Source organism: Oratosquilla oratoria, chromosome 29 (assembly GCF_046742065.1).
Source record: "Oratosquilla oratoria isolate Oo_2021 chromosome 29, ASM4674206v1, whole genome shotgun sequence".
Lineage (NCBI taxonomy): Eukaryota > Metazoa > Arthropoda > Malacostraca > Stomatopoda > Squillidae > Oratosquilla > Oratosquilla oratoria.
Genome location: NC_134805.1, coordinates 18,398,746 through 18,413,932, shown reverse-complemented (window position 1 = coordinate 18,413,932; position 15,187 = coordinate 18,398,746). Strand labels below are relative to the sequence as shown.

Sequence of the window (15,187 nt, the reverse complement as noted above, 5' to 3'; positions counted from 1 at the left end):
AATACATATTGAAAGGTTATTTGTTATTTCTGATTGCATTTTTACTTCTTCGTATCCTCTACCTTCATCTCTTAGCTTGGATATTACTTCTGTTTCAGCTCATTTACAAATCTGTATAACACTAGGTTTATCTTAACACTTTAACTCGTTCAGGAACGTAATTATATAGTCTACGCTTAAAAATTGTTCTGTTTACTATTTTCTTTGACAATATTGTACAGAAAATGGGTACAATCAAAACAACATATGACAACAGTGAGCACTCCCCTGAATATGGATAAACTTTTCTGATAACAACAAACATATAAAGTGGGAGTGACAGTAGATTACGACGAATCTCACTTCTAATCACCTAGCAGGTAAGGGTTTGTCATATTACTTTGTTTGTACTCCCATACACCATAAAAAGGACGACAAGAATGAGAAAACGATGGTTATGGTTACTACCGGTTAGAAACCAAGACCAAGATTTACGTGTACAATGTTTTCTTATTAGGTTTCATACCAGAATGAGTTCTAATTACAGGGAACCCCAAACTTACCAACACGCCAATAATATGTTTAGATACTTTTTATTTGGCAATTTGTCTAATATAGAATGAAGAAAACTGGCTTGTCACTCTGTCTGTGGGAGGATACGTCTAGTAAATTGAGATTACTATAATTTCTTGACTTTCATAGATTTCCTGTTCTTTTCTCATATATTGAGTCATGTGATTCATCTTCGTTGAGGTTGATTATTGGTCAATTTTTACATATCTGCATAGAAGTCATATAACTGATGTTGGTTATTACAGAACTATTAATTAGTGAATCCACATGTCTAAGGATGCTGTGTCCCCTGAAGTTAGTAAAAATATGCTTGGGTAATTATTTAGCATTTCATCATAGTCCCTAGTGATACTGAGTATTTGTTCTTGAGTATGATTTTGCTTGATTCTGAGTATTGATTTAGAATGTCTTTTTTTGTTTTGTTGTAAATGAGCTGTTTACGAGTTAATCCCTCCTATAATTTGGGGAGACCCATGACTAAATTGGGGTTTTGAGGGGGGTTCAGGAGCATTATGTGAGTATGAAACAATATAAATGCAGTGGACCCCCACCTATTTTCAACTTGCCACCCATATGACCGTGACTCTTCCCATGGAACCTAATAAATACACATTTGCGATTCTCCCGCCCATTTGTATGGTCTTCACATTACAGTGCTAGTATTTAAAACCGAAGTTATAATTTCCTTTTCAAATTATTAATTAAAAATGAGCAAAATAGCAATATACAGTATATAAAATAATATTAAATTTGAATATAAAGAAAAAAAAATGTGGAGTGGGATGCCAACATTTTGAGCATCAATGTTTCTGGCCACACTATTGGCTGGTGATTTGAGAGTAGCTAATCGGGGCACAAGATTCAATCAACCTTTCAATATTAAAGAGTACAGATCTATGTTACTATAGTTTTATCATAATTAATTATATTGTGAGGGAATAGAGGGAAAGGTAGTGAGTGGTGGGATGATGAAGTGAAGAAGTTTGTAGTAGAGAAGAAGCAAGCATTCAGGGACTAGTTGCAAAGTAGGATCAGAGAAACATGAGAGGTACAAAGAAAAAAGAAGAGAAGCAAAACATAAGATAAAGGAGGCAAAAAGGATAGCAGATGTAAAATGGGGGAGGAGTATGACAGAAAATTTTGGAAGCAATAAAAAGGTGTTTTGGAAAGAAGTTGAGAGAGGAAGGGGAAGCGAGTCAAGGTTAAAGGCAAAGATGGACAGATGTTAATGAACGAGGAGATGGTAAGGGAAAGATGGCAGATTATTTTAGAGAGATACCTTATAAAATGTTTTCTCTTGATCCAAGTAAACAATCCATCCAACCATCCTCCTTGTGGAGCAGATTGGAAACGCATGATCTTCCTTTCCTTTCCTGAAGCTGAATTGTTTTTCCTAAATGTGGAGAGAAAGCTGTAATTAATAGGGCCCCGACAAGGGGAGGGGGAGGGAGAGCAATGCTCCCGGGGCAGCATGTCTTGGGGGGTGGCACTTTTGGTGAAAAAAAGGTAAAGCAAATTCCCCTCTAATGTACTTTTAATGCAGGATTTATTTATCATGAGTTGTGTGTATGAATGATGTGTGTATAAACCTTGTTTTTTGGATGAATGTTACATGTGAATCGTGCTAGTGACCATCAGATGTGGAAGTTGGTGGTAGTGGTGGTGTGTGGGGGGTGGCACTTACCCATGTCAGGGCCCTGGTAATTAAAAGTGTGTACTCCTCTTTGTTATGACACACAAAATTATCTGATTATAACTAAACACACACACACTAGCTCTTCATAATTAAAATCAATGTAGCCAAGTCACTATTTTGCTCAAGGCTGTCCTTCATGACTAGTGCTTTAGGATCGAGTGACTTACCAAGACACCATGTTTTATAACCTCCAAGATCTAACAAAGGTGCCCTTGTGTAGCAGCACTGCAGTTGTCACCATTGAACCTGGCACCACAACCACTACTGCAGCTGTCACCATCCACCAGGACAGCTGTCATCACTGCAGCCACCACCACCACTGTCAGTGCCACTGATGCTACTATTGCTGGAGCTGCCATTACTGTCATTGTCACTGTCTACTGCCATCACTGCTGTTGCCATTCTTGTCCAGAGTACTACCATCACTACAGCTGCCATCACTGTTATTGTCACCACTGCTACTGCTACCACCACTGCTGCCAATACTTCTACTGTAATTATATAATTAATGCAATCTAAATGTTTTATTTACAGTGAGGATGGCGACTACACCTCGGATGGAAAGTGTAGATGTCCAGATTAGTCTTGGATCTGATGGGACTGCAAAACCTTCAAGTCACATTGATATGGTAGTAAGTGTCTACAGAGCATAGTATATGTTTGTATGTATTCACATATCAATAATTGTGAATATTTTTCTCCATTGATGTATTTAATAGGATTTCTTTAGTAATGTACTATTTACACTGTTATTAGATAAATCTTTAAGGTTCCCCTTAACTGAAAAGAAATGTCTGAAACAAGCTAAGGTTGTCTGTAAAGGTCATGACCAAACTGAATGGTTAAAATTGAGTCTTGAGATAGAGGTGAGTGGAGAGTGGAGAGTGGAGAATGGTTGTATATGGATGATGTTGTGACTGCATGAGGAGGAATGGGCGGGGAAGTGGGGGGTGGGGTAGTATGTGTGAGTAAATTTTGACGCAGCCCGAAGGGATTTCTCCCCGTCCTCGCCTTATATGCAAAGGGGGACGGAGAGGGGGGGTCGCCGATTAAATGAAGCGGCCTCGCTGTGGATGTACTGTGTCTTGCGACACTGCTTCTGACCCAGGGCGGTGGGCAGGGTGCAGGGATGACCCGTCATCCAGGAGGTGCTCAGATGAGAGGAAGGGTGGGAGGGGTGTGGAGTGTATTTAGGGATGAAGTGGGTGGGAGTGTTTTTATGCCTTTCCCTTTTTGGCTACCTCCCTTGAAAGGGGGAAAAAGCCTTGGTATATGTATGTATGTACATCATAACAAAGCTCCTGTTGAATTGTAATCTCAGTTGTTTATTGTATGTTGAGTATATAGGTAACCCTCTAATTGTGAAGGTTCTATATTTCAATTTAGGGTTACTCAATTTTTTACGGTATTTTTCCCCACATGCACAAGAGTACTCTGTTTTATATGATCATAGTAATAGGACCCCAAGCATCACAATCCACTTTCAAGCAACAGCTTACTGTACTGTCTGGTACAACACCAATGGCACTGCCTGGGTGGGTCAGCTGGGCAACATGCTTGTGTGTCCAGTTTTGAGTGAGCCTGCACTGTATCTTGACCAGCCAAGCTAGCTTAGAGTTTCTCTTGCTGTCACAGTCCTATTTACTGTAGCTTCACCAAGGCACCATGTCCATCCACCTCTACTGATATTTGTGCCCCCTGAGAAGAAGACTTTGACCATCAGCCAGGTGTTGGAACATTATGAGAAGGGACAAAAGATTGTACACATCATAGATGCTGTGGATCTTGGTGAAAGGACCAAGCAAACTATCAGGGCCAGTGCAGACAAGATCTGTGCAAGTGCAATTGCAGGGATGCCTGGTTCATCTCATAGGGCCTTAACAGTTTCCTCAGATCCCATATATCTGCAAAACCTCACACAGTGCCTTCCTGTCTGCCTTGTAAGCCTTTTCTAGATCCATAAATGCCCACAAAACATCCTTATCCTTTGCTAAAACTTTCTCACATGTCTGTCTTACCATGAAAATTTGATCCAGGCAACCCCCTACCTTTCCTAAACCCATTCTGTTTCTAACCAATTACTCCCTCTGTTCCTCTCCTTATCTTCTCAGTCAAAAACCTTTGATAAGCCTTCCCAACTACACTCAAACTGATTCCTCTGAAACTACTACACTCAAATTTGTTCCCTTTTCCTTTGTAAAGTGGAATTATACTGAAACTCCTCCAGTTCTCTGGCACTTTACCTTCCTTTAGACAAACATTAAACAACCTCACCAGCCAGTCCACCATCACTGTACCTCCCTTTTTCAGACACTCCACATGATGCCCATCCAACCCAGGTGACTTACCTGCTCTCATCATTTTAATAATGGCTTTCCCCTCATCTTTTCTTATTTCTCCTCCATTTTCCTCATCCATCACTGTCATTTACTTAGAGCCTCCTGCTGCAACCACTGTTCCCTTCCTATCCTCCACATTTAGCAACTCTCTAAAATACTCTACCCATTTTCCTGTTACTTCCACATCTATTATCTCTCCATTTCCACCTTATACCTCTTCTCAACTTGATTCACCTCCCCTTCCTCTTTTAATTTCCTTCCAAAACATCCTTTTATTACTTTCAATATTTTCTGTCATAATCTTCCCTCATTTTACATCTGGTCTCCATTTTGCCTCCTTTATCTTATGTTTTAATCTTCTTTCTTTGTACCTCTCATATGTTTCTCTCATCCTATTTTATAACCAGCCCCTGAATGCTAAATTCTTCTCTTCTACAGCCTTCTTTTTTTCTTCCATCCTATCACTCACTATCCTTCCTTCTGTTCCCTCCCCTCCTTGTTCCACACACCAATTTTGCACACCTTGTTACTTCCTCCTTGAAACATCCTCATCCCTTCACTCTTACTTCTACTCCATCCTTCACCTCCTTCCACTCTTCTCTCAACTTCTTGTACTCCTTTTCCTTTTCATTTAAGTAGTTTGCTTTAAGCACCTCTCTACTTTTTGTCCTTTTCCTCATTCTCCATCTATCCTCCACTTTCTACTTACCTTCCACCAAAAATTATCATATATTCTCCCACTCTCTCCCCTAAGAACATTTACATCCAAAACTCTTCCTAATCTTCTCCTGGATACCACTATATAGTCCATTTAATCCTGATCAACCACCCTTCCACCACCCTCTCCCATATGTATTTATGCTTGATTTTCTTCCTAAACATTGTTTTAGCTATCATCAGTTCTATTTCTAAATACATCTCCACCATCAACTTTCTACAACAATCTTTTCCTGGTACTCACATCTCAACCACTCTGTCTATTGGTTCATCTTCTACTCTAGCATATAGATCTCCCAGTATCAGTACTATGCAGTCATTTAAATCTATCCAAAAAGCCTCCCTTTCCTCTACACACTTCTCATTACCAGACCCATATGTACTTACAAAGACCCACATCTTCCTTCCCAATTTCACTTTTATCCACATTAACCATGAAGAAACCTCCTTCCACTCCACTACATAATTAAATATCTTTTTACTGACCAGTACAGACACCCTTCCCTACCTCGTCCTCTCATCACCCCTGACATCCTCCCCACTACACTCCCAACTCCATCTCACCCCTCCCTTTCAACTTTGTTTCACTTGATGCTAACTCATCCATCTTTCCTCTCAAAAATACTGCCTATCTTTTCCTTTTATTCTCATCTGTACCACACCCACACACATTAAAAGACCCAAACCTTAGGTTTTTGGTTGGAAAACTCCTAGACCTTCCTATGCCTTGACTTTTTTTTTTAAAGGAATTTACCTTTTAGGGCTACAGAGAATACCCTGCCATATCCTTCATCCTGTTTTAGTCACCTTTTATGACCCAAGTGGGAACACTAGCAATATTTCTCAACTACCACAGGGTTTGGCAAAAATAGAAATATATATTATTAGAAGTGGTACAGGACAGTATTAAGAGGGAGGGAGACATAATGGAGGGACAGTCATAGTACAATAAAATAGTATAATTTCTCTATGAGTAGATATTTCCTCAAACACAAAATGACGTGTGGCTCTGGTCTGTAGGGGGGCCAAAAAGTATCGGTTGCATGTTACTGAGCAGTTTTTTACCTCACAATAACATGTATCCAATATACCAGACAAGGTATTTCCTTTTAGGTTGAAAATTATCTAACACCAAATCTCTTCTCTGAAAGCATGAACATCCCAAACTCTTCCAATCCTCCCTTTGGGTACCACTGCATAGCCCATTATTGCCCTATCACTCATCCTTCTTTCCAATACCCTTCCCCATATACACTCATACCTGACACTCTTCTAAACTCTGCGTTTGCTATCATCAACTCCCATTCAAAACACGTCAACATCATCTCTCCACTATTATTCCTATCTGGGATCCCAAACCTCTTCTGTATCAATTGGCTTCTCTCATACTCTAGCATTGAGACCACCTAATATTACTACATTTACACTCCTCTCAAAACTCTAAACACTCATTATTGACAAAGTACTTCTATATTTACTGCATAAATCTGCTTCTGTGCTGCTTTAAATGCAAAGCTGCAGTCCTTGCATCCATAAAGGACTTCACAAGTCTTTTCCATTTTGATTTAATTTGTAAATATTGGTCGCAGCAGTATGAAAAAATTTCTCCACTGATATTGATGATCAAGATTATGAATCTGAAAACAACTTATTTGTTACAAATAATGTGACTTAGCATTTACTAGTATCTTATGGAGCATAGTTTTAGCATAAGCTGCAATATATATATACAGTATATTCTTATCCATGCATGTCTAATAATTATTTTCTCCATATTAGATTGCTGACGGAGATAAGAAGAAAACTCTATACTTGGAACTATCACCAGAAAGTCTGTCTGCTGTTGTTGACTCACTCAGCAAAGTTCGTTCACAACTGGATGCAATTGCTAAGAAATCAAAGAACTAAAAAAAAAACAAAGTTAAATAGAAGTTCTTTGTAGCATTGTTGAACTTAATCTATCCAGGTAATTTGAGGAATAAAGAAAATTTACTTGTATATGTGTATTACTGATTAATTTCTGTATAAAAGATGATCAGATACCATAACTGGAGTCAATTTTATGAAAATGTAATTCGCTGGCGATTGAAAAGAAAGTATTTTTCAAGTGATGAAAACACATTTTTTATGAAAAACACACAGAGACCAATTCGGTTGTGATCAAGAGCAAACTAGCAAGATTTATTAAAAAAAAGTGCTGAGGGATTGATATATTAGACTTCCCACCATATTGAAAATGACTTCACACGAGAACAGATTATCACCCGAGGAAGAGTTCCTCATGGAAAAGACACAGACTTATAGTGAAAAAGATATTCTAGAAAATGATGGGAACTTGTCTGTACCTAAAAGGTATGTACTCAATATTTTAGCTGTTTAGACTTATCTTACTGTGTAAAAGTTGTTCAATATCTGTATAACTGTTGTAGTTCTAAGATTTAAGGAAAGCATATATGTATCATTTTCTTACAGGCAACGAGTGAAAGAAGGCTTACAAAAAAGCAAGTCAGACTGTTGGAATTCTAAAGTGCTCAGTGTTGAAGAAAATAGAAGAGCAGAAGAGGAAGCAGAGGAACATATGAACAAACTTTTTACTTTTCAGCCAAGTAGTTCCTGGGAGTTACCCCCAGCCCAGACCTTATACTCAACCTCATTGTGGCAGGTGAGAGAATGTTTATCTTTACATAGAATTTGTGTTGAATTGTAGCAAAGAAGTCTGGCTAAATATGAAATATTACTGTTATATGACTAGAAGACATGGGGTATTTAAAGGAATGGGGACTGGATTATGCCACAGTATTTGAAATATGTAAGTTAAACGGCCACAAAAAAGGATATGTATACCTAGATTTCAGCTTTATTGAATTCTTCTTTTTCCTTCTTATATCTTAATTCAATGTTAACTTCAGGGATTTTTCTTAAGACACCCCCTCAGACCAGAGTATGATAGAGAAAAATCTCTCATTATGAAAAAATTAACAGTTTCATATTCTGTTCCTCCTTTTTGCTGCCTCATTGAATCTGTCCTTTACCACTTTGAGTCTCAAATTCTTCTTTTTTCTTGTGGTGGTGTGTATGTGTGTGTTGGGGGGGTTCATTTCCAACTGAAAGACAATTGCTTCAGGCCTAGATGATATATGCTATGACAAGATAACCTACACCCAACTATGACATTCTTTACAATAAATCTCTTCAGATAAATATGGAAGGAGGGGACCTTCCCAATTGCTTAGAGAGAAACAATCATTATCATCCCCTTCCTCAAACCAGGAAAAGACAGAACCTATTCTAACAACTACTGCTGAATTGAACATACAAACTGCCTCTACAAACTCATTGTTCTACATAATCACAATTCTATCCCCTACATCCTATATAATATTAGATTCATTACAAGTCCTACAAGCAATTCCCACCCTCAATTCCTGCCACCCATTGGTATGCAAAATCCATCTGTGGATCATCCAAATCTCCACCTGTTTCAAATTTGTATGCATCTGCTGGGTGCCATCTCATGTTGGCATCCCCAGCAATTAATGAGCTGACTAAGTGGGTTGAAGGATAGCATCTAACCCTTTAAATACCTTCACTTCACTACCAGTGTATGTTACTTAGTCTTCCAATCAAATGCTAAACATGTGGCAGAAGCACCGGGAACAACACCCAGCAAACCACTTTAAAATAGGCTCCATATACGTGCATGGCTGTCCTCGTATGGCATTTTGAAACAAAATTAATACACAAGAGCAGGACATCCCTTTTCTCACAAGAGGGCATAGAAGGGATAGAGTGGCACTATTGGTTGATGATTACATGTGAAGTGGGGTAGGGGTAGATTTTTAAAGAGAATGAAAAGGTGCTTTGGAAGGAAGTAAAAGGAGAACAAAGAAGTGAGTCAGGTAGAGAGGAGAGGGTAAAGGGAGCAGATGGACAAGTAATAGAAATGAAGGTAGTGAGAAGACAGTGGGTAGATTATTTCAAGGAGTTGATTATACAGGAGATTAGGGAGGTTTTGATTGTGACAGTTGGTCTCACTGGGGGGGGGGGAATGATAAGGCTATAGCAAAAATGGAGATATAAATATAATTGAGAAAGATGAATGCTGGAAAGACATCTGGGTTGGATGGTTGTGGAATGTCTGATAAAGGGTGGAGTGCTTGTAGTGGAATGGCTGGTGAGGTGGATACATGAGAAGTTTTTGATAAAGGATGATATGTGTGTGTGTGTATATATATATATATATATAATTTCTCAATTTTTTTTAGGGATTAAGGAAACAGAGTTTGGGAAGGTGTGTGAAAGAAGGAAGTTGAAGATAAATGTGGGTAAAAGTAAGGTGATGAGATATACAAGGGGAGATGATGGCAGCAAATTGGAAGTGAGTGTTAAAGGAGAGACACTGGAGGAAATGGATAGCTTTAGATACTTAGGGCGAATGTGGTGGGAAAGGGAAGAGTGGAGGTGGAAGTAGAATGTAGAAATGTAGATTGAAAGAAGCAAGTAAATGACTTGCAGGATTAAAAGGTGTAATGAGAAATAGATATTTGGGAATGGATAATAAGAGGAGATTGTATGAAGGGTTGACTGTGCCGACAGCACTGTATGGGCTATAAACATGGAACATAGAGATGAAATGCATAAGAAGTATGGTAGAGGTTACTAGGCTGGATAGAGTAAGAAACGAGGGTGTGAGGAGGAGAGTAGGGGTGGAAAGGGAGTTGGGAGATAGGGTTGATGAAAGAGTATGGGGATGATTTGGACACATGGAAAGAATGAGGGAAGAAAGATTAGTAAAAGAGGTGTGGAAGGCAGACGTGGAGGGAGAGAATATGAGGAGGCAACCAAGGGGGAGATGGATGGATTGGGTAAAAAGGGCATTTGGAAAGAGGGGAGTGTTTGTTGAGGAACGAAGGGAGAAGACAGAAGATAGGGGTGAGTGGAGAATAGTTGTATATGGATGATGCTTAGAAGGGAGTGGGTGAGGGGTGAGGGAGTATGTGTGAATGATATTTTGATGCAGCTCAAAGGGACTTCTCTCTGTCTTCTCTTTTTCTGCATGAGGGGATGGAAAAGGGGGGGTTGCTGATTAAATAAAGTGGCCTTGCTGTGGCTGTACTGTGTCTTGCTGCATTATCTCTGACCCTGGACAATGGGCAAGATGCAGTGATGACCCATCTTCCAGGAGGAGGCAAGAAAAGAGAGAGGGAGGAGGGGTGGTGAATGGGAGTGGAGTACTGTATGTGGGGATGAAATGAGTGGGGGTGAATTTATGCCTTTGAGTTTGGCTACCTCCCTTGTAAAGGTGAAAAATCCCTTGGTTTATGTATTATTTTTTTAAGGGTTTCATGGACGTAGAGAAGGCATATGATAAGGTTGATAGGCATTGTGGATGTATAAGATGGGGGAACTGAAAGATAGGGAAATGTATTTGAATTAGTGTTGGGGCTTTTTGAGGATTGGGAATGAAGAGGGTGGACAGTTTGGGGAGAATGTGGGCAACATCAGGGGAGTGTAATGTTACAGTTGTTCATGGTCAAGATTAGTCTTCAAACATGAAAGAATAAGCTCGCTGGCTGAGCGGGTTAGGGCGTCGTTACTTGTGGAGAAGGTCGACGTGAGGGCGGTTCAAATCCTGCCAACGGCGAAGTTGAACCAAGGGCATGGTTCATTAAATTCCATGCTACAAAGCCCTCTGTGAGGGGCACTGTCCTAGCCTTCCCATGGGAGGAGTTTGTGATGTTAAACCATATCATCATCATGATGAAAGAATGGTGTGTGACTGGTCTGTAGGTGTGTAATCAGTCCCAAATGTATAGACAGCATATACTTGTAGTAAATATATTTTTATTTTAGATATTATGTGAAGAGCTAAGATGAGAGGGAGGAAAGGGTGGTGGATGGGAATGAAATGGGTGGGAGTGGGTTTATGCCATCTAACTCAGGTATCTCCTTAGCAAAGGGGTAAAAAGCCCTTGGTATATAGGTAGAAATGTGTATTATTACTTTAGCTTTCCATGAAAGATTCATTCTTGAGAGACTTGCAATTTGTCTTTATAGACGGAATTGTAAGAATTGTCATATTACAGTGGCCTTTTACTTTTCATAGTGTGTATTGTACATTGCTCCATATAGTTATTGTGACCATATATTATCATGTAATTCTTTTATATGTAGGATGAAAAACTTCAGTACATTGTGCACTCCTCCATGTAGTTATTGTGACCATATATGAATCTTTAATAAACAGGACGAGAAGCTTCAGTCAATGAAGGTTGAGTTGAATCAGGTGAAGGATGATCTGAGTGACAAAGACATTGGGTGCTGGCACCAACACACAACAAGCACAAACCCTTCACAGAGAATCTTTCAGGCAGTCAAGAAGCAGGCTGCACCTGAGCTACTTACACAGGTTTGTTACAGTAGTTGCGGGGTGCATCGTAGACTGCAGGTTAAAAGTGTTTTGTCAGTATTTATATGATTCTTCATGGAATGCTTTTCAAATGTGTAATAATGAATTTACAAGGCTTTTCATTTGGAATATGTGCATATTGTTACTGATGTTATTCTCTTGTATTGCTAATACATTTGGGTATCTAGTTCTTGGCAATTTCATTGAGGACTTAGGTGTGCTGCTCTTCAAGTTAGTGTAATCATTATGAATGTAGATTGTTTAATTGAAGTATCTTAAGATATGTTTTTCTCGTTCTCCCAGGCATGGCTTAAATTTTTTGAAATATTGAATGCTTTCCCCCTTGTTCCCAAAATGGAGGCAAACCACTTTCACTCTGTCCATCTCTGTGAGGCTCCTGGGGCTTTCATTGCAGCCCTGAACCATTATCTTAAGCTTCATAATCCTGAGATCAAGGTATTTTATTCTGCTTCTGAAATTTTCTGAGTATATGGTTTTTGGTTGTTAATTGTGAGAAATCAATATAGTAGACCCATTTATTTTTAAGAAATTACAATTGAAATGCAGATATTTCATAAACTTTGATAATTTGCAGTGGAAGTGGGTTGCCAACACCTTGAATCCCTACCACGAAGCGACACCAACAACCCATCTTATTACTGATGACCGACTCATTCTCCGAACCTTGTCTAACTGGTCATTTGGAATTGATGATACAGGAGACCTCATGTCCAAAGTCAATTTTGAACAGTTGAGGTACCTCACCAGGGACATGGAAGTTCACTTGGTGACAGGAGATGGGAGCATCGATTGTCAAGGTAATCCTGCTGAGCAGGAGGAAATGACTAGTCCATTACAACGATGTGAACTGACTGCTGCCTTAGCCATACTCTCAGCTGGTGGGAACTTGGTCTTGAAAAAGTTTACACTCTTTGAGAATGAGTCTGTGAACTTACTATACTTAATGAATTGTGTATTCTCCCAAGTCAGTGTTTACAAGCCATCAACAAGTAAACAGGGCAATTCTGAAGTTTATATTGTAGCTTGTGGTTATAAAGGTCAGGAACATATGATGTCATATTTAGGAAGTTTAATTCAGGTGTTTGGACCAGATAGTCCTAAGAAATCCCTATTTAGGAGAGAAGACATTCCTTTGGATTTCATGGCCCAAATGCATGCTTGCAGCAAAAGAATGTCAGGCTATCAACTAGCAACCATAAAAAGAAATCTGCACCTTTTTAGATCCATGGAGGAAAGTGATCATATTTATCTGGATATGGTGAAAGCAAAAGTATTAGGTAAGTTCTTAGACCGGAATCCCTGCAGCACAATAAGCGAGTCATCGATGCTTGTAGGACGTCACATGGGGAATACTTTTCACTTTGGCCTGGATGACAAACACAGAATCCAGGGTACTTTTAGGGATAGGTTTGGAGATAACAGACCAAATAGGATCGTAAACCAGCTAGAGCAACTTATTGCTGACTATCAAGAAGATCTGAATAATAATCGATACATTGCTAATTACCGGAACTTTTGCTTTGTGTATGACTTCTTTGTAACCTATGACCATTTGCATATTGCTAAAGTTGTAGGGAAACCATTTTCCATTGTCAGAAATTCAAGGTTTTGTTCAGGAGCAGCACTAAGGATTTTGTGTGAGCTGTATGAAGTGCCTAAAACAAAAGTTGCATCACAAGACTGGCACAATGGAGATGGAATGTTTCATTTCCTCCAAGATCAGTATGAGGGAGCTAGGATCCTCTCAGAGCTCGGGGAAGAACAGGCAAACCATTCAGGATGCCGATCACTAGAGGAAATAGTAACGTGGTTTGAGGAAGAGCAGCTTTCAAGTGGTGGATCAGTGATCCTAAGGAATGTTCCTTTGCTGACCAGACTGCAAATGGGGATGTTCATGCTCATTGCTTCCACGTTCAGGAGGGTGGAGGTTTACCTAAGTGAACAGGTTGGGGATAGTCTCCCAGTAGTGGTACTTGATAGCTACGTTGCAGGGGGAGGGGAACGTGTAGTGAGGAGTCTTCATCATGCAGGTTGGAGTCCATCAGGGGGTGATGGTGGACGTAGAGGCTTAGCTCAAGTTCTTTCCACGACGTGCTTAGTCAACGGTCGAAAGTTCTATGCCATGGTTTATTATAACTTGTATTATGTTGTTTTTCATTCAAGAGAGTTGGCGAGGTTTCCTACAGATATATAGATTTGGGTATTGAAAATATGCAGGGATGAAATTGTATTTTCACGTATCTTGTTATAAATAGGCAGAATATGATTGAAAGTCATGTCATACATACAGTGGACAAAGATTGTCTTCCCTGCCATTTCTGTAACAGTGAGCAGATTTGATTTTTAGTTCAGTTTCTGCACCTGATCATTTTTATGCAGAGTATTTGTTGATCTTGATATGACACCTTAAAATTGCACTTTTATACAAATGTTTACATTGCATTTATAGAATGCTAGTTTAATAAAATATCTGTGTATTCTGGCATCTTAATAACACCTCTGTTGGGGAATGGGGGAGACAGTAAGAGACCAACCATAAGTCCTAATCTACAGTTCTGTGTCCCTTACCTCCTGTCATCCCTATTTATAAAGTTATCCAATCTTATCTTAAAACAACTAATTGTTTCAACACTCGCTAAATGGTTACAAAGTCTATTGCATTCGTTAACCACTCTCTTGGTAAACCAGTTGTTAGGCAGTTGTCCTCTCGGGCAAATGCACAGAAGTTCATGATGGTTCAGTACACACAAAGCGAGCTCCTCTGGGATGATCCAGGACATTAAGTAAGGATCAGCCCTCAACAGCAGTGGTCAATCAATGTGCAGAATGAGCTATCTTGTGTTCCGAAAAGTAGTATACAGCGGTCAATAAGCGTAGGTCATGACCTGACTTGGTGGATATAAAGGCCAAAAAGGGATGCTTTGACACCAGAGGAAGACCAGATCCCTGTCCAGTTCATGGTTAGTGACGCCTTACATAGAATTGACAAAGCTATCTGGGAAACCTGGATGGTGGATTACACTGCCACTGCCATTGCCTGAGGATGGCCAACCACAACCTGCCTTAGGTCAACCCCTTACACTTTTCCTTTTGTCCCCCCACACAAGTCAGCTATAATATCAAGAATAATGAACACTAGCACAAGCAGTATTTAAATATTCTTTGCACCTGCAGTAGGGAATGTCTCCTTCCGTCACTGCCTGTTCTATTGTAATGAAATGAGGGATAATTTCCAGACACTATGGGACATCTGGGACACCTCCCCCCACTGTTCTGGATTGCCTAAACATTGCATAACATTTATGTGAACAGAACTAACTGTTATTGCTGATACAGATAACAAATACATCTGTATATAATGGATGCTATCACCTCATTTCTGAAAAGTAACCTAGCCAAACCTAAGCAACGTTTACAAAACCCGGTATACATGTGTATGTATATACATATATG

At 39.5% G+C, this 15,187-nt stretch overlaps 1 protein-coding gene across 1 annotated transcript; it reads left to right on the top strand.

Moving 5' to 3' along the window:
• The first annotated feature begins 223 nt into the window (after positions 1 to 223).
• Positions 224 to 14,211, top strand: LOC143040623 (cap-specific mRNA (nucleoside-2'-O-)-methyltransferase 2-like). The gene is made up of 8 exons (XM_076211791.1): positions 224 to 359; positions 2,783 to 2,880; positions 7,084 to 7,270; positions 7,447 to 7,656; positions 7,777 to 7,966; positions 11,552 to 11,713; positions 12,017 to 12,169; positions 12,309 to 14,211. Exons 4-8 carry the CDS (start codon positions 7,541 to 7,543, stop codon positions 13,926 to 13,928), a joined length of 2,241 nt encoding a protein of 746 aa, XP_076067906.1. The 5' UTR covers positions 224 to 359; positions 2,783 to 2,880; positions 7,084 to 7,270; positions 7,447 to 7,540; the 3' UTR covers positions 13,929 to 14,211.
• Positions 14,212 to 15,187: the final 976 nt, after the last annotated feature.